Consider the following 27,007-nt stretch of genomic DNA (forward strand, 5'->3'; position numbering starts at 1 on the left):
TAAAATGTTAATTCTCGCAAGATTTTGTTTGCATACTTGCTCAGATCTGTGGGGGAAAATATCAGGGAGACTCATCCCTAGTAGTGTCATAGAATTTACTAGAATGGGCTTTTTATCTGCTATACTTTTTCACTGATTTCGGTAGTTTTCGATGTGCTGATCAAGGAAATGACATCAAATTTCTTCACAAATCTATTTTTCGCCCCGAAATTAAGCAATTTCGGACCAAAAATTTAAGTGTTGAGTTTCAAATCAATTTCGGTAGTTTTCGATGTGCTGATCTCGAAAATGGCATCAAATTTGATCTCAAACTATGCTTCGACCCGAAATTGAGCGATTTCGGACCAAAATTTTGGTCTCGACATACTCAATGTCCTGGGACTTTTCTTGTCCCATGAATGATGCAATTTTAAGCACATCCGGTGGTGGTGCAATTTTGAGTAAGCCAGGCGGGACAAATTGTCTAGTGAAAGTACAATTTGCAGCAGGCGTCAGGTGAGTCGCCACTCTACAAATCCGAAAGCGTACATTGTGTGCTCTAGGTAGAGCATACAAAGTACGCTTTTGGATTTGTAGAGCAGACGGGAACAAACTTGTATCAGCGTCGGATGTGCCTAAAATTCCATAAATCATGGGACCAAATAAGTCCCATGACATTTAAAGTGGAGTTTTACATTGAGTCCGAGTAGTTTTCGATGTACTGAGAAGGAAAATGACAACCAATTTGCTCTCAAACCTAGATTTAGACCCAAAATTAAGAAGTTTATCACCAAAAGTGTGCCGAAGGCACTAGAGAAACCCTGCCGAAGGTAGGCTAGAGTCGCAGGCCAACGTATAGGTGCACTGCAATGAAAAAGTCATGATCAATGCCCAAATATGGGTGAGGATTTGGGTTTGGGTAATAAAGAATTCCTCGCCCAAAATTTTAGTCACGCTCATGACTCTTTCATTCTCAGTGTGTAACTCAAACGCCAGGCGCGGATCGGCGTAACTGGGGAAGCGGAGCGAAGCCAGTTACGCTGAGACGCGGTCTGGCGTACACCTACCTTCTTCCCTCCCACCTTCCCCTCTCCCCTCCCTATCTCTCTCCCCCTTCCCCTCTCCCCTCCCTTCCTCTCTCCCCTTCCCCCTTCCCCTTCCCCTCCCCTCCCTACCTCTCTCCCCCTTCCCCTCTCCCCTCTCCCCCCCCCCCCACCCGCGGATCACCGATAAGCCGCCTCCCCGATAACCACCGAGCGCCGTTCGACTTAGGCAACGCTGCAGTTCGCTCTTCACTCGGCCCAGTCTGAGTCTCGCATGCTAGCTAGGCCAGATCGATCTTGTGTGTCGTCTTACTCTCGCACGCCGCCCGCATCCAGTGGAGCCGTCAGTCACTTAGCAGACGGAAGATAAATCACGAGGGACGCAGTCATCATCATGCCGTCGCATTCTAAGATGTAAGTTTGGAGCGAAAGCAAGGTTTTTGAGTTTGGCGCAGGAGGCCGCTGCCTGCACGATATCTCATGCAAGCACTCAACAAACTTTAGTGTGTACCTAGTATGCGTCTAAAGATGCGTACTTGCAAGTACATACCGATATACCTACTGATGCACATTTGTCTGAGTACACGTCTACAGATGCACTGTAAACAATTCCGTACTTTTGTACGGTAATGGTACGGATGGATATAGTACGGAGGTACGGAGAAAAGTACGGATGGTCCAGGCAAATTATTGACCAGACATGTTCCGTACCTTTTCAGTGTTTTTTTAGCAGTGTGTACAGTTAGCTGAGAACACAGCAAGATGCATACACCGCGAGATAAAAAGTACAGAAAAGGTACGGAACATGTCTGGTCAATAATTTGCCTGGACCTTCCGCACCTGTCCTACTACGGAACTTATGTACTATTTTTCCGTACCCGATTACATGAGTTCTTATGGGAAAAGCTCGGACGTTCCGTACTCTTTTCCGTACTTCCGTACCATTTTCGTTCTTACATTTTCCGTACTATAGTACAGAATTTTTGACAGCGTACTTAATAGATGTGAACTCATCCAATAGGGTACTTTCGTAGATCCTGAACCGGAAGCAAGCAGACCAGCAGACGCCAAATTGGCCGGAAACTAACCTCTCTTCGGATCTAAAACTATAGCCGAGCTGTACAAATATTGCTCGCGAAACACATATGCATGCACTGCAAACAAGTATCAAACGACTGTTTATGTTCAAGTGTGGCCGATACGTTTGACTAACGTCTCTTTCCCATGTCAAGTTTGGATCTACTTCCGCCAACATGGCGTCTGTGTGCTTCCGGTTCAGGGATCTACGAAAGTACCCTATTATGCATCTGTTGATGTATGGGCGTACTCAGCCAAGTATGCGTCTGTAGGTGTGTACTTGCAGACGCATGCTGAGAACACACTTCAGTTTGTAAAGCAGGATCGTTTCGGGCCTGCACGGCAGAAACGGTACCTGGTTATCCTAGGAAGCCTATGGAAAAGACATAGGCGATGTCCAGGGGGGGGGGGGGGAAACCAGGTACGGTCAAGCCCGTTCGGCAACTATCTTCAGCTGGAGGCTTAAAGTAGTATAGACACGGTCAGAGCTTTGTCAGAAGAAATTTCTGAAACTTTGTTTATGCACTCCTTGAAGCTTTCAAAGCAGAAGATATCTCACAACATTACTGGTATTTCTAATGTGATATGTTCCATACAATTTGCTGCGATAAAGAGGCTAGTGTGATACCTTCGAATTATCGCATCTGTGGCAGCAATAAAAACATTATCGTATTAAAAATGCAAGAAGTCCCTAAGGTTTTGGCCGGTCTGGGCCCAGATTATCAGTTTTGGTGTGATAAAATGATAACTACGCTAGTAATGTGACAAATGCACTAATGCATTACAATTATTGTTGCACTTATACTGCAATAACATTTTCATTGCGCTACTAATGCAATACAAATTTTATTGCTTTTTAAATAAGTTCATTAATACTCTTAAAAAAATCAGTGAAATATTGTTTTATGATTTTTGGTTTATGGGCCCCCAAAATGACCCATCTCACATTTCACTTGTTTTTGGTTGACTGGTAGGGACCAACCCTTTGAACGAACACCCAAACCAAAGGACTTTGGAATATCAAACGGTTAATAAATAGGATATTCATCTTTTAAGTTAAATTTTGTTTCACTTGCTTAATGATATTTTTTTTGAACGCCAGAGAGGGTTTTGGTCAATGATTTCCTCTCTGATAAGTCTGAAGGCGGGGCTAAGTATGTTACCAGAAAGTTGAAACTTTGCTTTATTCCTAGGTCCATTATGATGAGTTCCCAAAACAAAATTCAATCCATAATATTGAACGGTCTCTGAGAAAACTGCCACTTAAGTGTATTTGAGAGCGTTGGGGAAAAATCTTCCTGCGTCGCTCATTGGGATGGAAAAGGGGAAGGGGGGGGGGAGGGGCTCTGGTGCTTCCAATTTCAGTTATTTTTGCTGATGTATCTTCTTGTATGAAGTTCTAGGATTCAAAATGATTTGTATATGTCTAGAAATCAATTTAATAAGAAGAATGGAGTCATACGTCACTATTTTTGAATGCATTGAGCATTGCATCATAGGAAGCCAAGTGTGGAGGTATAAATACAAAAATTTTAACGTAAACCACTTGTATAAAACAACAATCCATAGAATTATACCCTCAGAAATAGTGACTATGCATTCTTCCTAATTATTGAATGGATTTCTGTGCTTATTCATATCATGTTGAGTCCTAGAACTTCATTATAAAAGAAACTGTTGGTGCTCGGGTCATTTGAATGAAACTGTTAATTGTGAAATCTCAACATTTCTTCCCGATAAGTTGAAGATGTGTCCAAGTCAAAGGTTTTATTTCAGGGATTTGTTCGGACCATTTTATCAGACCAAAAAGTGAGCCAAATCCATGACCACATATTATCAGGAGAGCAAATATTTAGTAATCTTGATAAATTTTCCCAAGTAAAGATACCCTTATTGGAAAGCGCTAGAATGCTTGACCCACTTTAACCGTTCTTCAGCCTTATCAGAAAGAAATTTTTTATAAAATCATGAAAATGTGAAATAAAACTTAACTTAAAAAAAAATTAATATTCCATTCCTAGACGGTTTCATATTTTTTAAAATCCTTTGGTTTGGGTGTTCAGGGGGTTGGTCCCTACCAGCCAACTAAAAATAAGTGAAATCTAAGGTAGGTCTTTGTAGGGGTTCGGCGGTCTGGCGTGGAATGGCGCACGTTTGTTTCAACGTGATTTCACGTTCCTGGAATAAGTGATTTAACTCCACGCTATACACATGCATTTGTGTGACATTAGTACATAACAGCGTATGATGACCGTCTGATTGCCTATGAAGATACGTTGTTCCGTCAGATGACTCATTTGTGAGTGTGTACGTGGACCATGGACACAGACACAAAAGTCTCACCGTCCGGCGCATGCACGGTAATCACGTCCTGTGTGCCGCGGCCTGACTAAAATGAACTCGCCATTTTGTGGGCGAGACCTTTTTTGTCTGACCGTTTTGTGGGTAGACTTTTTCGTCTGACCGTTTTGTGGCGAGACAATTTTGTCTGACCATTTTGTGGCGAGACCACACTCTCAGCCTCTGAATGACTTTTGATCACTCAAAAAAAAAAAACCTTGCAAAGTATTCTTCGGCATTGTATTGCGAACACTCTTACAAACTGTTTTCTCTGCTTTTCGAAGTATTTCTTTGCGACGTTACAAACCAATGCTTCGCAACGTTGCAAACTGTTTCCTTTGCAACTTACGAAGTATTTCTTTGCAATGCGAAGAAAAAAGTTCGCAAGGGAGTTTGTTATACAATGCCGGAGAATACTTCGTCCTGCAAAGTACTTTTCATTGCAAGCTTTTCTGAGTGATCTCTTGCCAAAAAGTCTTTTGTGCAAACGTAATATGCACTATTTTTTCTGTAGCTTTGCACGATTTTGTTCATAACAATTTTATCACTAAAACGATCAAAATTGCGCATAGTCTAATAGAAAAAAGTTCATTGTACGTCTGCTCAAAAAACTTCATGAGCAAGAGAACTAAAAGTCTTCTCCTTCCTTATGTATCTCCTTTCAACAGTTTGTTCTTTTTTTTCAGGTTTCAAGATAACCCGCCCGCAGATTGGGACCCTGAAACACTGAAGGAAGTTATAGCAAAGCAGCGACAGTATTGTGATCAACTCCTGGCATCGAAGTTCTATAGGGTGAAACTCCAGTGTCTTTGTACAGACGAGTGTTGTTTCTTTGAAAATAGGGCAGAAATAAGCACCTTGTTACGAGAAAGGATTGGCAATGTCGTGTGTGGGAAATCAAAAGGGTATGATACAGAAGAAACAAAGAAGATTGACCGAGTACTTCAATGTTTGGAGAAGGAAGAGCATATCAAAAACAATGGCGTCGACATTGCTATGATAGTAATAAGTCTGATTACCGGCAATCGCACGTTGCATGTTCCCGTATTCCGGGTGAATGTACCCAGCCAAGATTCCGGTGAACAGGTTCTTCAGAAGAACTTCTTTGTTGATCTGTATGGACGCCGTTACAAAAGTTTTGACGACTTTCTCTCTAATAACAAATTACCTAAGGGGAAGATTTGCTATCCTGAAAAAGGCATCTACTGTCTGAAAGAAGGTGAAGTAATGCTTCAACATGGGACCACTTCAGGGTGCGCGCCAAGTGGACTCGATTTATTCGTAGGTGCAGTCTCTGTGTTCGCGTTGCCACTGCTAGTATTTAGTCCTCCTGTCGCAGGTAGTATTTTGGGGGCCTCTGCTTTTTACTCAGGTGTACGTTCAGTTTTGCAACTAAGAGACAGAGCTACTCATGACCAGAGCCTCATGTGTAAGGAGACTTGCTGGTTGTGGCTTCGTATTGCTGCCGCTGGTTACACGTTTGTAGGCAGTGGACTGTTGCTTGGGAATATGTTGTTGGCGGCAGATCCTGCCTTGCCGATTAGTGTGGCTTTTTCTTCTGTGATTTCTTTTGTCATGCTCAAAGAGCCTGAATGCTTCCTGAAAGTGAAGAACATGAGCCTACCAGAAATGTTTCAGGCGGTGATCAAGATGGGTAAAGCTTGGTGTTCTTTCAAGAAACGTTGTTCAGTGGATACGTTGGAAGCGCTTGCTCTCAAGGCTAAACCCTACGTTTTCAGCAAGATCGATTCTGCTTTGGAGCAGAAATTTGATTCTTCAGAAGAAATGCTTTCTCAATTAGGGAACATGTTGAGTGACTTCCCAAGATATGGCCCTGCATTGAACCTAATTTTCAGGGCAGTCCTTGCTTATTTTAATGTTGGTTACATCTATGTGGACGAAGCAAAGAAATATTTGAAAGAGACAGTTCAGTACCTTAGGCTCTGTTATGCTGCTGAACGACTAACTTCCAAGTCTCTGTCAGAGCTAGAAGCTATGTGTAATATTGTGAACGATCCAAGCACTATTTCTCAGCTCATCGTTGGTTTTCAATGTAAGACATTTAATTACCATTTACCTTGTGGTCATGCTAATGCAGTTGACATTGGCGAAATTTCGCAAGGTAACTACTTTTCTATTCTGAAGAATTACATGGAAAAAGAGATAGGGACGACTGGGAAATTTGATTATGAAGTGATGAATGATGGTCCTGGACGTTTTTGGGTAGATCATATTGGTGTTTTGGAAATAACAGTACAGGGAGAGATGGTCTCTGTCAACCACATTACAACCACCAAGCCAACCAATGTGTGCTCTGATCTCAACCCTAAAATCGACGTAAATCGTCAGTGGCGTTGAATCAGCGTCGACTATACAATTTAATGTCTGGTAAGAGTAGTAATTTTGAATGCACGTCAATTTGCGGATATTCGCTGATAAAATTACCTGTAAAATGTTGTCAGATTGTATATCTCACCTCTTTTGGGAGCTGCGCGAGCCGGAATCAAACGTGGCTGTAAACTGGAGACATGTTGTGCAAATTTCCGCGATACTTTGTAATTCGTTGTCCATCCGTTCATTACGTCTCCATCCATTATCTGTTGTGCGACATGTGGTGCAGGTTGTTGTATCCGCGTGGCTCACCTGGTGTTGAGTCTACAAAATGTATGCTGATTACGAATAAAATACAGTGTTTGTTCATCAACCTGAGCTCCTTCATTTTCTTAACACTCTAACAAGACCCAGCGCACACACTCTGAAAACCTTCCAAACTGTTAAAGGCCTAACAAAAAAAATCAGCTTATTAATGGCTGAGCGATAGCGAAGCCTGTTTCTCGGTTGGGGTTGAACGGGGTTGAAACACTTTTTCTGTTTGTCTGTCCGCCTGATTGGTCCCACGTCAATTCATTGCAATATGTTGCAATAGTTAACAGACTCAGTTTACGGCAGGCTGATCTGAACTACTTTTATGGAGGTTAATTAATGTCAAATCCAGTGAATCGTCGCATGGAGTCTGCCAAGACAACTTGTTGCTTACAGGGGAACCCTGGTGAAAAAATGGCCAACATTGCCAAAATTACAATTTTTAAGTTCATAGATAAAAATGAGCATAGAAGCTTTCAGATTCAACAGGTTGAACACCTTTAAGTAAAGTAGGTAGTTCCTTCATCATTTGGAAAGAAATAACATTAAGATCAGTTGTCGTTGGCTTATACGCTCAACTTCAATGGTTTACTCAGTCGACAAAAAATTTTGTCATAGAAAGACTTTCTGCGTTCCTGGCAGACATATACATGAGTCGTCTGGCATGGACTCTGTTCAAAGATGACTTGTCGACAAATTTTATTGAGGATTTCTCAACATGAGCCCTACGTTTGTCTACAGAAACAAAAGTTTGAAAAAAAGGCAAAAAATTGACTTTTCTGAGATGTAAGAATTTGAAACTTGGTATCTCAGAACAAAAATTGAATTTGAAAAGTCCGTCACTAAAATCTCTTTTCTACATCGTTAGGAGGATAACCCAAAATTTATTTGAACCCTTTCCGTCCCAATGAAAGACACAGGAAGAATTTTCCCCATCGCTCTAAAATACACTTACGTGACACTCTTCTCAGAGACTGTTCAATATTTTGGATTTAATTTTGTTTCTAACAATTAAGCCAAGTTTCAACTTTCTGGGATTGTCTCAAAAAACTAGGTACTCGAAAGTTTCAACAGGGTCCTCCCTTAAAGGCATGATTTTAATGCCTTTGTTTCACCAGTGTTATGCAGTAAATTGTTTGTATCTAAGAGAGAAATTCGACATATTATTGTGGTAGGCTTCAGTGACTGGCTACTGGCGATAGAGTGAATAAGAGGCTGCGAGTGCACTCTCACGACAGCCGCTCGGCAGCACCTCATTGGGAATGGTATTTTCTTGTAGGGAAGTGGATTGCCGCCAAATGAACCTCTTTACTTTCTCCCGAACCAGGAACATTTATTTGGAAATACAGCACTTTCTTCAGCGAATGGAATATTAAGTTATGCAGATACACGAGAACATCTCAAGTAGTACCGAAGGCAACAAGTGCGGCTAACGCCAAAGCAAGGCCTTGCACTTTGAATAACATAAAACATTTCTTAAAGTAAAATGCCGAACCTGAAATGAAGTACAGAGTAGCTATAAAAATATGTACGAATAATCTTAAAATATACGATAACAGCGTCTATAAAAATAAAGAAATATCTCTTCAGAGGAAACTAAACAGGATTCAAACAAAAATTACATATATTTTCTTAACTTGAACGCTGCCTGAGACAACCGCAAATCACTAGTTCGCAAGTAAGAAGTAAAAATGAAAACATTATTTCACAGCTCGTTGTAACCAAATCCTCTGAGAAACGCAGGTCTTGACTTCCTTATGGTGATCTCCATTGCGGGCAACTTGGCCATCAACCATCGCTGCCACGCCTCAGTCTTGTGTCCAGGGTCCAATAGTTCGATCTTGCGCAGGCTGCTGCTTCGAAGGTCTGCCCATGAATTGTTGATTGAGTACGCTCTCACTGAAAAAGGAAACAGGACTTCAGACTTATGGGCAATCCCAATCAAACCTCGCACTTATAAAATGAGTCAGCGTGGTTTCGAGTCGTTTCGGGTGCATGTTTACCTTCATGTCAAAAACGGAATGGCTTAGTCATGCCAAAGAATCACCTTAAAGCCAGCCCAAATTTCGACGTGACTCCCCAACTAATTCCTTTGCGCAATTTTAGAACATGCTTTGAGATTCCAAACGCGATGAATATAGCACTGAGATGTCGCACCATACGTGCAATGCGTCCCGAAAACGTCCTATGCTAATGCAAGGGAATGGAAAAAGCATTGCACCAATTGACGCTATATTTATAGCGTTTGGATTCTCAGTGTGCTCTCACACGATTTAGCGCATACGTTCTTTTCGCAAAAATTAGTACACAGTTAAGCACGAATTTCTGCGGTTCTGCGTACAATTTTGTACGAAAAAAATTCGCATGTTTAGAGTTGTGCGAGTTTTTCAGGTTAAGGTACAAAATTTAGTAGCTCTCCCAAAGTCTCCACGGTAAAAACGGAACCTGGTTTTCCCAGGAACTCACTGGAGTTGCCTAGGTCTCTACCATAGGCTTCGAGGGGTTACCCACTCGGTACTTGGGCGTACACACGATTCCGGATTCCCGCGATTCATGAACAAATCTTGCTTAAAAGGAGAGGTTTTTGAAGATTTTTCTTAGCTTTTGAGTGTTTTGTGTCAATTACATATCCCTCTCCATTGAAACTTTTAAGATTTTCGGTAAAATTTTGAGAAAATTACGAACGATTCCCGGACTGAGTGTACACACGATTCGCGGAGTGGGTAACCCCTCGATAGGCTTCCTGGGAAAACCAGGTTCCGCTTTTACCGTGTCCCTGCAAAGAACCAAATGGTGCCGGGACCTAACTGTCGAGCACGAGATTTTTAATAATTTGCCTATCTCGTGGTGCCGGATTTCCACATTTCCAAAACGTTTCTTTGCGCTGTTTATATGTCCTTTGGGCTTTTAAATACTGAGTCACAAATCCACCACCTCCCAAACCTTTAATTTTTCTGCAGGGATACTTTCTAACTTTACGAATACCTCCATAACTATGGGTCAACAGGGGTCCAGAGTGTGACCGTGCAAGTTTTATATAAAAGCAACTAAAGCACAAAAGAAGAAAAAAGTACAGCCACCCATACTTGGAGATAGGTGTAAACCAGATTATCATAAGTCAGAAAAATTAACTGGATGGGGTGTAGCCTATTATTATTTGGCTTCTAGAGTAACGCATAGCTTGGTGTTGGCAATACAATGACAATTTTCACCGCAAGCCCCGTTCTAAGCTGAACTCGAGGGTGGTGAAATTTTCTCCAAAATACAAATGAAATTCGTCAAAATATGTAAATGATACACTGTTATAAATTGATTAAGTCAGCTGCACCTCCATAATATAGAGAATCTTCACGGTACGACTTTAAGAGTGCGAGCCTATCCTAGAACTTAGGAGTTAAATCAATCCTAAACAAACTTTCCGGCTTTTCCCCGGCTAGAAATGGCATGGTGCCATCCAAATTTGATTACTGAACCCGAGAGGGAAAGCACTCGCGTACTAGTCGGGTCACTCTGTCCGTGACAGCACGCGTAATAGTAGCGCAATAGCCAAAATTCTCCAAATTTGATCAAATTTAGGGTTTTTTTGGTCTGTTTTCAGCTACATCCCTATAATTTTGAGGCGTTCTAGAGAGTGATAGACGTAATAGTCGGGTCGTAGGTTTTAAGAGTGATTTCACTGAGAAAACAAACGCGGCCAATTCCGCACGTGTGGTGCGGACAGGGACTTTGACCACGTTTGGTGACGCGGCCGAGGTCAGTCTCGTCACCGCATCACCAAACGCGGAATCCGCCACGTTTGCACCATGTTAAAGGATTGGGCCTCGATAAGCTTGACCACGTTTGCGCTCCGAATTGCGATGACCGCATCACGAAACGTGGTCAAATCTTAACAAAATTTGACCACACCACCTCGTGCGGAATTGGCCACGTTTGTTTTCTCAGTGTTCCCCCTCGACTCAACCTCAGCGCCTTCCTTGAACAATGATACATCGATAGTGCACACACACACAGATACGAAGGCAAATGCTTTCTTTTCTTCAAAGAAGGGTGGATGAAACGACCAGTTGACATTCCTCCCAAATTCGAATTGCCTTCAAGTGCAAGCGCAGAATGCGGTGAACCATCGATCTTAAATTCTTTGAGCTCACCTCGAAAATTTATCAATGAATCCATGGGGGAGATGAAGTCCAAGTTTCCAGCCGGTCCAAGGCCTCTCACATACGTAAGAGTGGTGAATTTGGATAAGCCTTTGCCAATGCCAGTCAGCACGGCTGGAGAAATATACCAGTCTGCTACGATAAGGTGCATTTCGCTCGGCAACCTGCAAAATCGGACAGACACATCATGCACTGACATTTGAAACAGAATTGATGGAGTTCTCGGCAGAATGAAAGAAACTGGCACGCCGCGACTATTGGCCACGAGCCGAGGGGCAAACAACTTGAATTTTGGTGCACATTTCCCTTGAAATAACGTTAAAATGACAGTGAAGTAACGCGAAATAAAGTGAAATAACGTTGAAATACGCTTGAAATAACGTGAATTTGAAATGACGGTGTACAAATTTTGACGAAGTTGTTTGCCCCTCGCCACGAGCCGATAGAGCGCATTGAGCTTTGTCATCAAATACGAATGCTTTCAGATACTCTCGAAATGGTCCGAGGAAAGTAATGAATCGTCTTACTTGAACCCTTCGACTGCATCCACGCCGTCGAAGTAATCCCGGATGTGCTCTGCTTGGCAGGGATCCGTCCAGCGCAACGCCAGGGCCTCCAGGGTTGTCAGTTTGTGCAAGTCCCGCAGACTTGAGGAGGCCGTTACAGTCACCTCCCTCAGGCGAGGGCATTCAGCCAGCGCCGGCAGTAGTTCGGGGTAGCAGGTCACTTGCCGAAGAGAGTTCTGGTTGAGGTGCACTAGACCCTTTTGAAGGTCTAACGCGAGAACTCTGTCGTCCACCAGGAGTGTCTGAAGTCACAAAAATTTTAGAACAAAGCTTCGTTTGAGTCTTTGCTGGGGGCTTAGACAAGAGAGCGGAGTTTGAACACTAAATTTTAAACTAATCCAGATTACTTGACTATAAACTTAAATTGAAGATCACAGTGGCAATCTTGCAAGATTGTCTTTTCATATGCTGCTTCTCCCGCCCAAGCTTTAGAATAAATCTTTCTAATATTCAAAATTGAAGCTTCTCTACGAAGTGTGTGCCCAGTACGGTAAGTATACAACTAAGAGACGCATACTTGGCTGAGTACACATCCAAAGATGTGTCATTCTACAGAAATGTTACAATTTGATGTCCCTGCCCCTTGAGACGAAACGGTTCGAGAGACCCGGTTGGCGTGATGAGATAGTGATTTCTGTGCTTCGAATTAACCACTATTGGGGTTGAAAATTTATGAGGTTTTCGCATTTTGCATGTCAAAACAAGAAAAACAAGCCCAATATGAACAAAATCGGACAACTTTAAATTTTCCGTGACTTTTAATTTTTAATTTTAACGCGAACATTTTTGTAGAATGACCCAGGCGTTTTAGGATGAGTACACACACATGTGCAGTTGCATACTTGAATGAATACACACCTATACCGTATGCATCTGCACATAAGTACTCCGCCAAGTATGCATCTGCAGGTGTATATTTGTAGATAGACTGAGTACTCATTCAGTTTGAAGAGTTCTTGCCACATTGATTCTTAAATGGCGGGCCCACATTGTGAAAATTTGTTGTCACTTTATGACAAAAACCTGGATGATATTTTCGCCACTTTCAAATTATGACAATCTCATCGCAAATTGATGACACTTTCATCAAAGCTCCTATACAAATTGCATGGGCGTGACAACAACACTACAAACCTAACTGTCTACTTACAAATGCGCTTGCAAGTACACACTTACAAACGCATGCTTGGCCAAGTACACACTTAAAAATGCATGCTTGCAAGGACACACAAACGCATGCTTGACGCCGTATAACTCCATGCGTCCAGCATGCGCTTGTAAGTGTGTACTTGCAAGCATCCATTTATAAGTGTGTACTTGGCCAAGCATGCGTTTGTAAGTGTGTACTTACAAGCATGCATTTGTAAGTGTGTACTTAGTGGACAGTTAGGTTTGCTGTGAATATCATAAATTATTTTGATGACATTGTTGCGAGGGGCAAACAACTTGAATTTTGGTGTACATTTCCCTTGATATAAGGTGAAATAACGGTAAAAAAACGTGAAATAACGTTGAAATAACGACGAAATAACGATGAAATAAGACGAAATAACGTGAAATGTTGCAAAGTAACGTAATTGAACAATTGAAATTCCTCTGAAATAACAATGAAATAACGTGAATTTCAAATAACGGTGTACAAATTTTGTCGAAGTTGTTTGCCCTCGCATTGTTGTAAGGAAAATTAGCCTTGAAATTGTCATCAAGTGATGACTCAAATTTTCTCAGTGCAGACGGACAAGACAAGTTGCTTTGATAACATTCCTGAGTGCACCTGAGTTACGGTGCAACTAGCCTCACCTGCAAGCTCTGCAGCTTTCGAAACTGGAAGTCCTGCGCCGGCAAGAGAAACCGTGACCTCCGACCACAACGCAACGCCAGGGTCGTGAGAGGAGTGCCGTCAAGGATGCCCAGGACGTTGGCCAACACTGCATTGACGCCTAATCCACTGCTGTTCAACTCCACGTTCAACGATTGCAGTGAGGGTTGCACTCTTCTGAAGAAATCGTACAGTGTGTCCGCCGATTCCTCCTTCAGAGTCAACGAACACCGCAAAGCACGCACCTGACAGTGTTCAACAGAGAAAGAACATAATTATTGCCAGAAATCGTACACAGGCGGTTTTGGGTGCTTTAGAGGAGACAAACTTGCGTCGTTGGAACTAAACCGCGGGTCCACGTGAAAAATAACCCAGCAGCGGCCAAACGGCTCAAAACCCGGGCAACTCCCCGTAAGGCGTAACTTGAGAACGAGAAGTCCAGGGCAAGAAAAGAACAACCCTTGAGGAAGTAGCAGCTCGACTTTGAACCATCACCATTCCTCGACCAGTTTATTTCATTCAACTGGACATAAAAATCTGAGTGTGAACTTCCTGATGAATGGACGTGAGCAGTAGGCCAGAGGGAGGGTTGTTCTTTTCTTTCCTAAGCTTCAAACCTGACGAAGTATTTTGATCGTACAAAAGCTTTCACTGTGAAAAAACGTCGTATTATAACAAACCATTCTTGTAGCACCTTCCTATAGCACATCCATAATTTGACGAATACTTTTACGATAAACTAATACAATTTTTAAATGAAAAACTCGTTATTTTATGAATGCTTTGTTCGTGAATGGCTTGTGATGCTGTTAACGTTAAAATTGGAAAACGAAACATTCATCTTTGATGTTAATGGATTATTCATCTGAAGGTTCATAATTGTTCGTTTACGTTTTTTTCGTAATGAGCATTTAACGAGACATTCGCAAAAGTACGAAGTATTAATCGACAAATTTATCGAAACATTAAACCTTTTAGATAGTGTGCTCGGAATACTTTGTTATATGAAGCTTTTTACTTCGTACGGCTTGAATAGTTTGTACGCTTTTCAGAGTGTACCCCTCTGGAATCAAAACAATGGAACGTGGTTTCACCATGCATCGGCCACGCAGCAGGGCCGGCGTGATGGGTCGGTGCTTGTGCGAGCAGTCGAGTTCCAGGTCGACCGTGTCCATGGCTGGAGCGCAGTACAGGACGAAGGCGGCCTGGAAAGCGTTGCTCGAGCCGATGTCCTCCAGCGCCATCGACGGAAAGCAGAGCCGGCGGCGACTCCACACTGCCGGGGTCAGGATCAACTCGTCCCAGCGCCGGCACACCAGGCGCAGTGGCAGCAGGTCCACGGACGCCATCCGCGCGAACACCAGAAGCAGGGCCTCGTCGGGCAGGACGTCCACCACGTTGTGCTCGTAGTCCTGCAATCGATTGCACACCCTTAAAACCTTACGAAGAACATTTGCAACTGCTTTGGTACGTCACTTACTCAGGAAAACAGTACCGAATTTTGTAACATGATAAGCCAAGCATTTTCAATAATGCCTGTTTCAGAAATCAGTATCGGAATGGATGCAAACTTTTTCTGTGTAACTTGGTTACAGAATTTCTGAACACCTGTTATTCTTGAAAAACTAAGCTTCAAAATGAAAATGTCGGTCTAACCAAGCCTCTAGAGTTCTGTTTCACGGTCCTATTGGCACCCGTTGCGATTCAACTCTCCCAGAAACTGTGGACGTGTTGGCAATCGAGCCTCAGAATAAAATCGTGTAATTTTTTTTGGAGCTGAATAGTTGGCTGCGATCGAGGGCCCAATGTAGCTGATTGACATAATCTGGTAAAGCAAGAACATACCTGAACAGTCTGGTCGCACTGGCTGAAAACTTCGGCCTGCCTGCGTGTCATAGGACGCTTCCTCCTCGCGCCGTCACAGTCAAAGAACTCGGCCGCACGGGACCTGGGCAGGGCAGACAATACATTTCTATGAAAGCACCGAACGTTTTCAGGGGCAGAAGTAGGACCTTTAAATTTTTTGAAAGTATCTGACTGTGGTGCCACCTCTCGGGAAAAGGCTACACTACAGTATTCGCGAAAAAGACTCTGTCAATACACGAAAGAGCCGTCGCTGGGGACCGGTAGGGGGGCAGGACCTTAATGTGCACGTTATATGTTTATGTACAATTTTGAGCGTGGAGATAAATACCTTTTTACATAAAATTGTGCTCAAATTTGGATAAATTTACGGAAGTTACGTACAGAATTCTGCCAAAAAACTTTGAGTGCGAAGACACAATTCAAACGAAAAAGCACTGAAAATTACTTTCGGCAAGATTTGAAAGCGGCCTCACACAATACAGCACTGTTAAAAAATGGTTGTATAGAAACAATCAGATGAGTGAAAATTTAGTCGTTCCAAAACAAAGAATTTTATCATGAACCAAAGCGAAAGAAATGTTGTTAAATCTTGTAAGCGACAATTTGTCGTTGAAGAACAAAATTCTTGTTTTCACCCTTAACGATAGAATTTGTATGGAAACAAAATCTTTTGCAATTATCTGCTCAATTAAAGCATATTTTGAATTATTATCTATTGGTCTTCTTTAGTCATAGCAACACAACTATTATTAAAAAAAGAATTAGGCAAATAAATTTAGTGACAAAAGTACTCCATGAATACTTGTCCCAGACATTACAAAATCTTTTTCGACTTACAAGACTTGTCATTGACCAACAACATTTGTCGTTGGTCAACGACTTGTATTTGAAAGTAGACTGCTAATGTGTTATTACAAAATAGTCGTTGTGAAATTATCCTTTAGTTCCAGTACGAGTTTGGTTTAACAAGCTACTCGTTCCACAACAAATCTTGTCGCTAAAAAAATTAGCAATAAATGTGTCGCTAAGTCACGACAAAATTTTTGTCAGTGAGGGCATGCAAGCTTTACGTACAAATTTGTACGCAATTTCGCAGGAATTCGTGCGACTGCCCAACGATTTCGCATGAGTAGGGTTATGTCTGAGCACGGACAAAATTGTAAAATTACACGTAGTGCGCAGTTGATTTAGGTTAAAATCGAGTGAAAAAAAAGAACAACTCAACCTAACGTTACGATGAGAAAAGGGAAAACAGGCTCATCGGTCAAGATTTCCCATATCTAAATGAATGGGGGAATTTCTACAGTACAGAATATGCTTCATTTCAAGCGAAACGTCTTCAAGCGTAACTTCACGCTCGACTCAAGCATAGGGTTACACTTAAGTTTAACCACTGTTTGAGGTGGATTCAAGTCAAACTTGAGTCAAACTTACCGTTTCTCCGCCGCAGCAGCTGCAGCCCGAGTGGTTGATCGGCGTCCGTCCATAATGTTGGGCTGGAGAAGATGCTATGAAGACAACGAGACGGCCGGGAGGGGGCTGGGATGGCTCAAACTCCGCCAATGCAAGGGGGTCCTGTTGGCATCGGAAAACAAGGAATCAGTGAGGGACGTGGCCTTAGACTGTGTGCATGCACGCACTCATCCTAGTCAAAACACTGACAAAAGGGCACGGAAAGTCCTGTTAATATTTTCGGCAAGATTCACCGTGGTCCTGTTAACAATATTCTCCGTAGGATCTTGCAGTAGTCACCGTAGGACCGTACAGTCTTCTCCGTAGGTCTTGGAACACTGTACAGACTGTGAGGTCCTGCGAAGAATATTGGCAAGTGGGCTACGAAGAATTACCACAAGCTGTTAACCAAATTTTTCTCGGCTTTTTGCCGCAGTGTAACAGTGCTATGCACACACTTCGACGCGTCTTACTAGAATAATCCTAACTGTCAGAGCAGGTCCAAGACAATCCTAACTGCCAGAGCTGATCCAAGACAATCCTAACTGTCAGTGCAGATTTAGAACTATCCAAACTGCAGAGGTACCGAAAAGGTACCTAAAAGTAACCTTCACTGCAAATCAGAGCTCAATATACCTGAAATACAATGCCTACGAATTTAGATAAGGATGAAACTTCGTAACAAGCCCTTCGGCGAGTAATTTTAAGAAATATGTTGGCGTCACGGACTCTGAGAAAACACCGCTTTTCACATGATGTGCAGTAGGATAGTTCTGAATTGACATGAACAGTTAGGATTGTCTTGGATTTTCCCTGGCAGTTAGGATTATTTTATCAGGACGCGTCGACTTGCGTTCGAAGAACGGCTATTACTCAGTGAAGTGTCTGCACACCTGATTTCTCACACAGGATTCAGATGTTTCTGCAGCTTGGGTTCCGGTCCGGTTGCGTCAGATTTTCGTATCAAGAGCTCTAGCTTACTTGAAATCTAGGTACTTCCGGTCCAGAATTAAGGGTGTCACGTAGCTTATTGTGGCGGGATTCACTTCGATTCCTCGTCTTAAGAAACACTTGAGAACAGAAGCCTCCGTATCAAGGGAGTGCGGTGAGCACTACTACAGATCAAAAGAGGCTACTTCGACGGAAGGAATTCACTCAATAAACCTTGCAAAGTATTCTACGACATTGTATGGCAAACTCTCTTTCAAACTATTTTCTCTGCATTGCGAAGTATTGCTGTGCAACTTGCAAAGACAATGCTTTGCATCGTTACAAACCAATGCTTCGTAACGTTGAAAACGTTTTTCTTTGCAACTTACGAACTATTTCTTTGAAATACGAAGGAAAAAGTTTATGAGAGTTTGTAATACAACGCCGGAGAATACTTCGTACTGCAAAGAACTTTTCTTTTCAAGATCTTAAGAGTGAAAGTTTTAACTTTTATCGCGATCTTTCATCGTTATTTGAACCTTTCTTTGACTGTGTTCACTGAATAGACCCTCTTAGTCGTCGTCGAGTGATCAAAAGAAAGGAAGAAGCCAGGAACCAGTAGACGTTTCTAGTGGTTCCCGGCATATTCATTACTTTTTTCTTCTTTCGGCAACAAATGTAAGGATCTTACTGACGATTGTCACATCATATTCATTACAGTCGGAATGTCTGAGTTCAATAAATTTGTGCTAGGTACGCAGTGTTTTCGGCGCATGCATATTTTTCATATCACGAATCTTTTCAGAAATTTCATGCAGATGCAAAGAAACACCTTCGTAACACAACGAAAATGTACCTTCGTGGTATGGTAAGGGTCCATTTAACGAATGTGACTTCATATTCATTACACTCGACATGTCTTTGCAATGAAATTTGAGCTATGATAGAGTGTATACGGCGCAAGCATATTCTTCACAATGGGAATCCTTTAGGAATTTTCATTGGATGAGTCAAAGAAGAACCTTCGTAACAGGGAGATAAATTACTTTCGTAACGAGAAGAGAAAGTGCCTTCGTGGTATGCTATTGCGCCATTTCCTTCGTTTTTGAGAAGCTCCAGACAAAAAAAACCACTTGGTCGGCGACATCCTAGGAGCGGGCGCTTGTGGTGTTTTATCGGTTCCTTCTATGTATACGAACTGCCGAAAAGACACTTGGACGAAATCCGACACCCCCTGTGGCTTTGGTACGGGTCTAAACACCCCAAAAACAGCTGTTTTCGAGGGTTTGGGACTAGATGGGTTCTCGCAAACCGAGATCCAAAAAAGTACCCAAATGGGTCTCAGATACTCAAAAAAATGCGCTCTTTCGAATGCCGTGTCGAACGAGGCTCTACGACGTCGGGTTTGGATGCTACGGGCTCTCAAAGTTGCTCAATTTCACTATTTTTACTGAAGATTTGAGCATATCAGGGCCGTTTGAAGTAGACCATCGGCGATTTCGCTCCTCTTTGTCTTAAATGGTGCCTACCCATAGGTAAACACCCCCACAAAATTTCAGCCATGTCAGGCAATTATTAGAGGAACTGTGATCAATTTAAGTTTTGGGTCATTTTACCATTGGCTTAGGTGTTTTTGGGTCCAGAAAAAATAATTTTTTTAGCTATTTTCTTTTGATCAGCACCTCTTGAAACGCCTTTTAACATGGTGCCTCAAAACTTTTTTTCGAGGACAAACAAAAGACAAGTTTTCCTCGAAAAAAGTTTTGAGGCACCATTTAAAGGGGTTTAAGGTTGCTGATCAAAGTAGATAGCTAAAAAAATATTTTTTCTGGACCCAAAAAACACCTAAGCCCAATGGTAAAATGACCCAAAACTTAAATTGATCACAGTTCCTCTAATAATTGCCTGACATGGCTGAAGTTTTGTGGGGGTGTTTACCTATGAGTAGGCACCATTTAAGACCAAGAGGAGCGAATCGCCGATGGTCTACTTCAAACGGCCCTGATATGCTCAAATCTTCAGTAAAAATAGTGAAATTGAGCAACTTTGAGAGCCCGTAGCATCCAAACCCGACGTCGTAGAGCCTCGTTCGACACGGCATTCGAAAGAGCGCATTTTTTTGAGTATCTGAGACCCATTTGGGTACTTTTTTGGATCTCGGTTTGCGAGAACCCATCTAGTCCCAAACCCTCGAAAACAGCTTTTTTTGGGGTTTTTTAGACCCGTCCCCAAAGCCACAGGGGGTTTTCGGATTTCGTCCAAGTGTCTTTTCGGCAGTTCGTATACATGAAGGAATCGATAAAACACCACAAGCGCCCGCTCCTAGGATGTCGCCGACCAAGTGGTTTTTTTTGTCTGGAGCTTCTTTTTCGGAAAATGTTTTGTATCACCTTAAGAGTGCCGTAGGGAACGGATGCGACGTCCTATGCAAACGAATACGGTGCTACATTCGCTGAGTAACAGTGTAACTGGGTACCGGCTGGCACCTTCAGCCCCGTTCCCCTTCCCCGCCGCGGTCCTGGACTCGCGGAAGGATGAGAATCCAGTTTGAAGCCAGCGCCTTTGGCCGGCGCTACCAGTGTAGCGCCCGGCATCGCCGCGGCGAGTTGGTCCGCCCAGTTCGCGTTTCGCAGCCATGGCGTGCGCCGCCATCTGTGTCCTCGTCTTTATTTACGTGCTTTGCTGCGTCGTCCGTCCTTCTTCCCCGGCAGGTAACAGTGACGTCAGATAGTGACGAAGGACAACCGTCGGCTTGGCAGCGAGGATGGAGAAGAGGCGGACCAGGGTGGGACAGAACTTGAGATGAATTCAGGAAGAATGTTCCTCTTAAATTCTTGTGCAACTCCAAATGTCTTACGAAGAAATTTCCCATCATATGAAGGGAATGGCGCAAGCACACGGCAAAAACGGTTCCTGGTTTTCCCAGGAACCCCCTGGAAATCGCCTATGTCTTCTCCATAGGGCTCCTGGGAAAACCAGGTACCGTTTTTACCGTGCATAACACGAAGGTGGCTTTTTCTTCGTATTACGAAGGCTTTTCTTTGTGTCTTATAATGATGAAGTTAAAATGATTCGTTTACGAAGGAACATTACTTCTTATTATGCTCGCGCCGAATTCACTGTAACATACGAACAACATAGGTCAAATTTCATTGCAAGACATTTTAGAGTGAAGGTGGGTTTTCTTCGTACCTTGAAGAAACCCTTTAAATTGCACCAGTACTTGTTGCTGATCTCAGGACCGTATTTTGACTTCATCCCATTTTCACGAGTCATTGGACATCCCGTCACTATAAAAGGCTCAAGTTAAGGAAGGCTATTCTCTGAAACGAGGGGGGGGGGGGAAACTCGTTATTTTTTAAATGTTTTTTCAGCCTTCTATTCTTACATGATGGTCACCCTGACATTAAAATGGACATCACCGTTGGATTCTTCATACCTTTTACCCCCTTACCATCTTAAGTTGCGTGTCTGGTGGCACTTTGAATGAATTTACGCTATTTAGATTCGGTCGACATTTAGGACAATCCTTGCGCGCAGGATTCCAAATCCAAGTAGTGTCCCAAAAATCTGCCTAAGTTAGCACATTTTTTAATGATGAAAATGAAGTTGGCTAGGGAGCCGGATTCCAAAAGTAACTTTTCTTTCGGTTTTAATCTTGATAACTAGATTCATGACTGTTTTTATACCTCTTTTGACCTGTAACTAAAAAAGTCTCCCTAGTCTTCTGGATATAAAAACACCGATAATTTTCAGCTGTCACTCAAAATTGTACCTCTTACGGTCTTCGAAATATCCTGCGCATAAAAAATAACTAAGAAAACCGGGGTTAAAATTTATGGGCCTAACCTTACAGTAATTGTAGGAATTAAAAGATCCCTATGCCGATTGGATTTGATGGTGCTGTGGGTCGAAATATAGTCAGGCTTGGTTGTACCGAGGCCCACGAAGTCGAAATAAAGCAGAAATCGAAAATCGATTTTCTTCACTTTCCCCCGTCCCTCGAACGCCACCTAATTCATTTTTTCGTCAAACTCGGCTACATACCATTTAGTTCGGAATAACCAGTGCGGTGCCCGCGACAAGGCTACTCGAACTATTGCTACATAGGTGGATCAGCCGCGGTCTCTGTGGAAGTATGACGTCACAGACGCCATGAGAAACCGGTCGCCGCAAGATTCACAGACCGTGGAGCCTCAGCCGCGCAAGGCCACGACGGCTACGTCGGATCACCTGCTCGCGCTCATGGACAACAGCCTGTTCTTACCTACGCGGTGACTTTCCGGATGAAGGGCAGAATCATGGCCTAATTCGGCAACCTGGAGGTCTGGTAATTTCTGGAGACCGGCACCTTTAAAACAACATGTTTAACTTCGAAACGTTTACTAACGGAAATACTACCGAGCTTGCCAAAATTTGGCAAGCTTATGAAGATTGCCGACCAAAGCTTGCCAAATTTTGGCATTCAAAACGGCTTGCCCAATTTGTGGCAAGCAAACTTACCACTAGCTCTGCAGTGGATTCACTCTCATTCCAAATACGTGACATCACGTTCAAACGAATGTGATGCAATGCTCAAACGAACGTGACATTTTGTCACATTCGTTGGAATTGAACGTGATGTCACGTTCCTGGATGGAGAGTGTTGTAAAGGAATGTTATGCCGCATTATGATTGCTCCGAATTCAGGGGCGTAGGAACGGGAGAGGGCAGGGGGGGCAATGCCCCTCCCTGGGCGCCCCGCAGGGGCGCCAAAACTGCGCTCCAGCGGGGGTGTCAACGTCAACGGCGCCCCGCAGGGGCGCAACAAGAGTGCCTCATGAGAAGGCGCCCGAAGAGTCAGCGCCCGTCAAAGCGGGTTTGGGAGGGCGCCCAGCGCCCAGCACAACGGCCTAAGGGCTCTAGGCTAGAAATCGCTTTACATTGTGCGCTTCAACAGAGAAGGCCCAAGGGGAGGGCCAGGGCGACGGCGACTGGGCGAGACACCAGGTGACTGAACGCTCGGTTCGATGGCTAGCGTGCGTGGAGCGAGTAGCGACGATGGCGCTCAGTGGGACAAAATGCGAAAAAAGTGGTCATAAATAAGCGAGCCTCCAAATCATCGCCAAAATCTCTAATCGGGGTTATTCGTAGGTTAAACACTCATTTTGTCAAAATCTCGAAAAAATTACTTTGGGATGTTAGGCCAGTACCAACGACCCAGGCCTGATGTTCTCACCAACCATGCCCTGCGGCACCAGCAAGCCTTCCGCAACCTTCTTTGCCAACCATCGGCATTCAAACCGAAGTGTCCGCATGTCGAGACAGCATTCGTCAGTTTACTTTTGGCCTAGGGGCTCGCCCCGGCTCGCCCACGTCGAAATAATGCTTCATCAAAGCTACTTTGAGAGCCACTTTTGACACCGTTTTTCTGTGTGGCGATTGGCGATATGAGCTGGAAAGGGGGGCGGCTACACTACCACCGACACAAGGCGGAATGGTTGGAAAATGTTCGCACCTCAACTTATCGCTCCCCAACAGTTAAAAAATCGTTAATTGTGCAATACTTTCAGCAGCGTTTAACATTTAACCCGAAGACAAAATAGAAAATCAAAGGCAAGTACTCGATTTGTCAGGTCAGCAGCTTTCCAAAAACATATAAAATGTTATTTTTATCTTGAAGGATGTGACCGCCAGAAGGTATTACATTCACCTGTTGGAATGGATGCACGAAAATCTGGAAATGTTAGGAGTTAAGAGCTCCGTAGGGGCTCACCCGCGTGTCAAATTGTAAATCCAATAAGTGTTCTGGGTAGCCTAGACCTTACTTCCTCTCCAACATCCAAAAGTTTGAAGGTCCCACCACTCAGTTATAGAAATACCACTTCTGACCACTTTTTTCGCGTTTCGTCCCATGTGCGGCGACGCGTCGCAGATTAAAGGGTTAATTTGTGACAAACTGCTTTTACAAGTTTCAATTAAAAGTAAAAAAAACGTCACTGAGAAATCACATGTTAAGAGTTGTCCCCCCCCCCCTCCCGGGAGGGGGCGCAATTCGGACAAAGGGGGCGCCAGAAAGAGTGCCCCCCCCCCTTGGCCGAAAAACGTTCCTACGCCCCTGTCCGAATTCACTGGAACGTAGTCCAAATTTCATTGTAGGTCAGGGTGTATCGCCAAATATCTCATTGGCCGTGTCGTGCGTGTCTGCTTTACAGTGGGGTTTGTCTCCTTTGCAGCAATGTGCCCGCCCCTGCACTCCGACACTGTGCAGGTGCAGTGCCTTCAGGGGTCCGAGCCCTTCAACTGCACGGCGCTGTCGTCCCCACCCGGCACCCTGGCCAAGTTCCAGTGCAGGGCCTTGCACCAGCCCTTGTTCGGCTTTCCGCCCCCCGCCGGCTTTGAGTCCAGCTGTGGCTCGAACGGAGAGTGGAGCGTCCGACCCTTCCGTTGCGTGCCCAGTACGTGCAGAAAAGGGGCCACCGTGTTGTACAACCTGATTTGAACACTGCTGATCCAGGGACAATTTTGCTTGCCTCATAATTGGCAAGCCATTCTGAATGCTTAAAGTCGGGAAGCCGTTTTGAATATTCAAAACGGCTTGTCAATCTCGACAGATCTTGGAGCAAATCTTTTGAAACAGGGTGCCAAAATGCAACGGTCTAAAGCCCTATCGCGGATGATGAACAAAAAAATTAAAATATAAACAAATTTAATTTGAAACCTTAGATTTTCGCGGGGAGCATTTCTGCTGTGGTCCGTTTCAATCGATGACCCTCTGATGCCTTACTTTGCATGTTACGATGTTTTGGCTTCCCTTGCACACCGCTTTGCCTCGATTTGTCCAGCTTTTGGAATCGTTCATAGGAAGTTTCAGAGACAAGCCAAGTCAGGAAAATAGAAATCACAACGTTTGGTGGCCCTTTAGTATGCTGCCTACAGGGCAAAAACGGTTCCTAGTTTTCCCAGGAACTCCCTGGAAATCACTTATGTCGACCATAGGCTTCTTAGGAAAACCAGGTACCGTTCTTACCGTGTAGGGTGGCAGTAGCTTCATCGAAGACCCTTAGTTGAACCAGGTTCAACCCAATCTTGAACATAAAATTTTCTTGTCTTAAAGTTTCTGACCTCTCAGGTCTTTCTTCTTAAAACCCTCTAGCGGTTTGAGAACACTTGGGTGAAACGAATTTCCCTTTTAAGCCTTAAGGCCAAAAAAATTTAAGCTCAAAATTTACAACGAGATGGGGAAACTTTCCACGACGTAACACTGTCGATCTTAATGAAACAAGACAATTTGTTCAATGTCTAGTATGTGGCCGCCCCACGGGCAGACCGTCGGCGCTGGTTCGCGACGGAGAAGTGGTGACTTCGGCCGCGGACTACCCGTGGCACGTGACGGTGTACGACTTGACGCTCGACCTGAAGCAGATCTGCGGCGGCTCCTTGGTCACAACCAAATTCTTCATTTCAGGTAACAGCGAATCAGACGCCCCCTTGCAGTGCACTCACAACTCGCGCTTAACCTTATGAAGTGCTTTTTGAGTATGGTGCACAACCTATCTAGTATTTATTACAAGAACTACGTTTTCGTTATGTACCAAGGATTTGTGTACAAGTCTAGTTTAGGTTCAGAAGATACGTGTTAGCCAGCACTTTTGTTCTACAACGTCAGTAATCCGCAAGATTTATGGATTACTGGGTTTTCAGCAAGGAACTGCCTTCCTACTGAAGGCTTCAGAGCATGTGTCCGACCGTATGGCTGGTTCAGAATTTCGTAAAGACGAAGAGATTTGGCTGAGCCTATTTGAAAAGTTCCACGTAGCTTGCAAGTATTTTCATTTACGAATTAGAGTAAGTTCTGATTATGAATAAGGGCTGTCAGTAGCTTCAGCAAGTCAGCCCTTTCCCATATCGAAATTTGCGTGGATTTCGAACCAAGAGATTAGTGCTCGCTAGCCTCCAGTCGACTAGGCGGCTTTCCCATTGAAGAGACTACGGGGCCAAAAAGCTGCACTACGTGAACGACATCGCGCTGGCGGAGCTGGAGAACGAGGTGGCGGTGACGGCGTGGACGCTGCCTGTCTGCGTGGACTGGGCTCTGGACCAGCCGGACCTGCGTGACGGCGAGGAGGGCACGGTACTCACCAAGGGCGGATCCAGAGACAAGTTCACTGAAAACCCAAACGTGGTCCAGACCGCACCATTGGTGTGGTCAGATGGGTGCCATTTTGACCACATAAGTTGGTGTGGTCTGGACCACGTTTGGCCACGTTTGGTACGGTCAAAATGGCATCCATTTGACCACACCAGTTGGTGCGGTCTAGACCACGTTTGGTTTTTCAGTGTTCAGGGGGTGTTGAATGAGTTGCGGACTTTCGGGAGCAAAGTGCGACTCTTTCCCTGCCTTTCAGGCGGGCGATGGCCCAATGCAGATACACCTCTGTTAAACTGGGAATTTTCAAAGGTACCTCATGAAAAAAAATGCCGAAAGACCTTCAGTTGATGGTGACTTTAACAAGAATGCTCGTGAATTTACGAAGAATATCTCTGTATTACTTACTTAAAGTCTTCGTTTCGAAAGCCCCCCCCCCCCGCAACATTGTTTTCTTTAGTGGCATCGTATATTCCCCAGCTCTATTTTTAGTGTAAAAATGCAGTCTGTACGAAACTCGACAATTTTCCCCTGGAAATTTTGAGCCGAAACTGCACTGCAAGAAAAAGTGTGAATAGTACAACAAAAGTACAACAAAAACTGTACAATAAAAGTACAACACGGATTGTATGAAGTACAACGAGAATTGTACAAACCACAACGAGGCCTGGACTGCCCAGCACTCGTCATGCCGGTTCAATTGCACTTTGTTCAACAATTGTTGTACTTTAAAAGTATAATAAATTCCTAATAAAAAAAATTGCCAGTAATTTGTGTACTTTTGTTGTGGTTTTTTCTTGCAGTGTGTGACTGATATTTGCATTTTGAGCAACGTCAGGAACACCATGCAAATACTTCAGTCTCATGCTGCGAGCTCGTTCTCAGTTCAAGGCGTTTTTCAGTGTAAGTGACTGGGTTGGCAGGTCGTTGGGTTTGGCAACACTGCCCTGGAAGCGAGCGAGGCCCTGCGCTTCGCCAAGCTGCCGTTCGTGCGAGGGGACGTGTGC

The 27,007-nt window shown here is 43.8% G+C and overlaps 3 protein-coding genes across 12 annotated transcripts; 2 read left to right on the forward strand and 1 right to left on the reverse strand.

Annotated features, from left to right (window-relative positions):
• Window positions 1-1,195: 1,195 nt before the first annotated feature.
• On the forward strand, window positions 1,196-7,143 carry LOC117639590. The gene is made up of 2 exons (XM_034375410.1): window positions 1,196-1,436; window positions 5,126-7,143. Exons 1-2 carry the CDS (start codon window positions 1,417-1,419, stop codon window positions 6,795-6,797), a joined length of 1,692 nt encoding a protein of 563 aa, XP_034231301.1. The 5' UTR covers window positions 1,196-1,416; the 3' UTR covers window positions 6,798-7,143.
• A 1,246-nt stretch (window positions 7,144-8,389) lies between these two features.
• Window positions 8,390-20,686, reverse strand: LOC117639496. Of its 10 annotated transcripts, XM_034375212.1 has the most exons (9): window positions 18,412-18,501; window positions 17,924-18,012; window positions 16,925-17,065; window positions 15,470-15,572; window positions 14,719-15,036; window positions 13,606-13,869; window positions 11,767-12,047; window positions 11,231-11,403; window positions 8,390-8,981 (listed from the first exon to the last, which is right to left on the reverse strand). In XM_034375212.1, exons 3-9 carry the CDS (start codon window positions 16,975-16,977, stop codon window positions 8,788-8,790), a joined length of 1,386 nt encoding a protein of 461 aa, XP_034231103.1. In that variant the 5' UTR covers window positions 16,978-17,065; window positions 17,924-18,012; window positions 18,412-18,501; the 3' UTR covers window positions 8,390-8,787. The 10 variants fall into 10 exon arrangements, with proteins under 10 accessions (XP_034231103.1, XP_034231107.1, XP_034231104.1 ...); XM_034375216.1 differs by lacking the exons at window positions 17,924-18,012; window positions 18,412-18,501 and adding an exon at window positions 20,547-20,686; XM_034375213.1 differs by lacking the exons at window positions 17,924-18,012; window positions 18,412-18,501 and adding an exon at window positions 20,263-20,394.
• Window positions 20,446-25,378, forward strand: LOC117639724 (limulus clotting factor C-like). The gene is made up of 3 exons (XM_034375600.1): window positions 20,446-20,583; window positions 24,088-24,309; window positions 25,158-25,378. Exons 1-3 carry the CDS (start codon window positions 20,508-20,510, stop codon window positions 25,376-25,378), a joined length of 519 nt encoding a protein of 172 aa, XP_034231491.1. The 5' UTR covers window positions 20,446-20,507.
• Window positions 25,379-27,007: the final 1,629 nt, after the last annotated feature.

The sequence above is a fragment of the Thrips palmi genome, unplaced genomic scaffold, assembly GCF_012932325.1.
Source record: "Thrips palmi isolate BJ-2018 unplaced genomic scaffold, TpBJ-2018v1 HiC_scaffold_11, whole genome shotgun sequence".
NCBI classification, from domain to species: domain Eukaryota; kingdom Metazoa; phylum Arthropoda; class Insecta; order Thysanoptera; family Thripidae; genus Thrips; species Thrips palmi.

Bases quoted from the DNA above. Each gene is read 5' to 3' on its own strand.
- LOC117639590 (XM_034375410.1), top strand. From the start codon at position 1,417: ATGCCGTCGCATTCTAAGAT. The intron at 1,437-5,125 runs GTAAGTTTGGAG...CTTTTTTTTCAG, and splicing joins ATGCCGTCGCATTCTAAGAT to GTTTCAAGATAACCCGCCCG.
- LOC117639496 (XM_034375216.1), bottom strand. From the start codon at position 16,977: ATGGACGGACGCCGATCAACCACTCGGGCTGCAGCTGCTGCGGCGGAG. The intron at 15,037-15,469 runs GTATGTTCTTGC...AATCGATTGCAG, and splicing joins AGTGCGACCAGACTGTTCAG to GACTACGAGCACAACGTGGT. The intron at 11,404-11,766 runs GTAAGACGATTC...CCGATTTTGCAG, and splicing joins GATGCAGTCGAAGGGTTCAA to GTTGCCGAGCGAAATGCACC.
- LOC117639724 (XM_034375600.1), top strand. From the start codon at position 20,508: ATGGCGTGCGCCGCCATCTGTGTCCTCGTCTTTATTTACGTGCTTTGC. The intron at 20,584-24,087 runs GTAACAGTGACG...TCTCCTTTGCAG, and splicing joins CCGTCCTTCTTCCCCGGCAG to CAATGTGCCCGCCCCTGCAC. The intron at 24,310-25,157 runs GTACGTGCAGAA...TTCAATGTCTAG, and splicing joins ACCCTTCCGTTGCGTGCCCA to TATGTGGCCGCCCCACGGGC.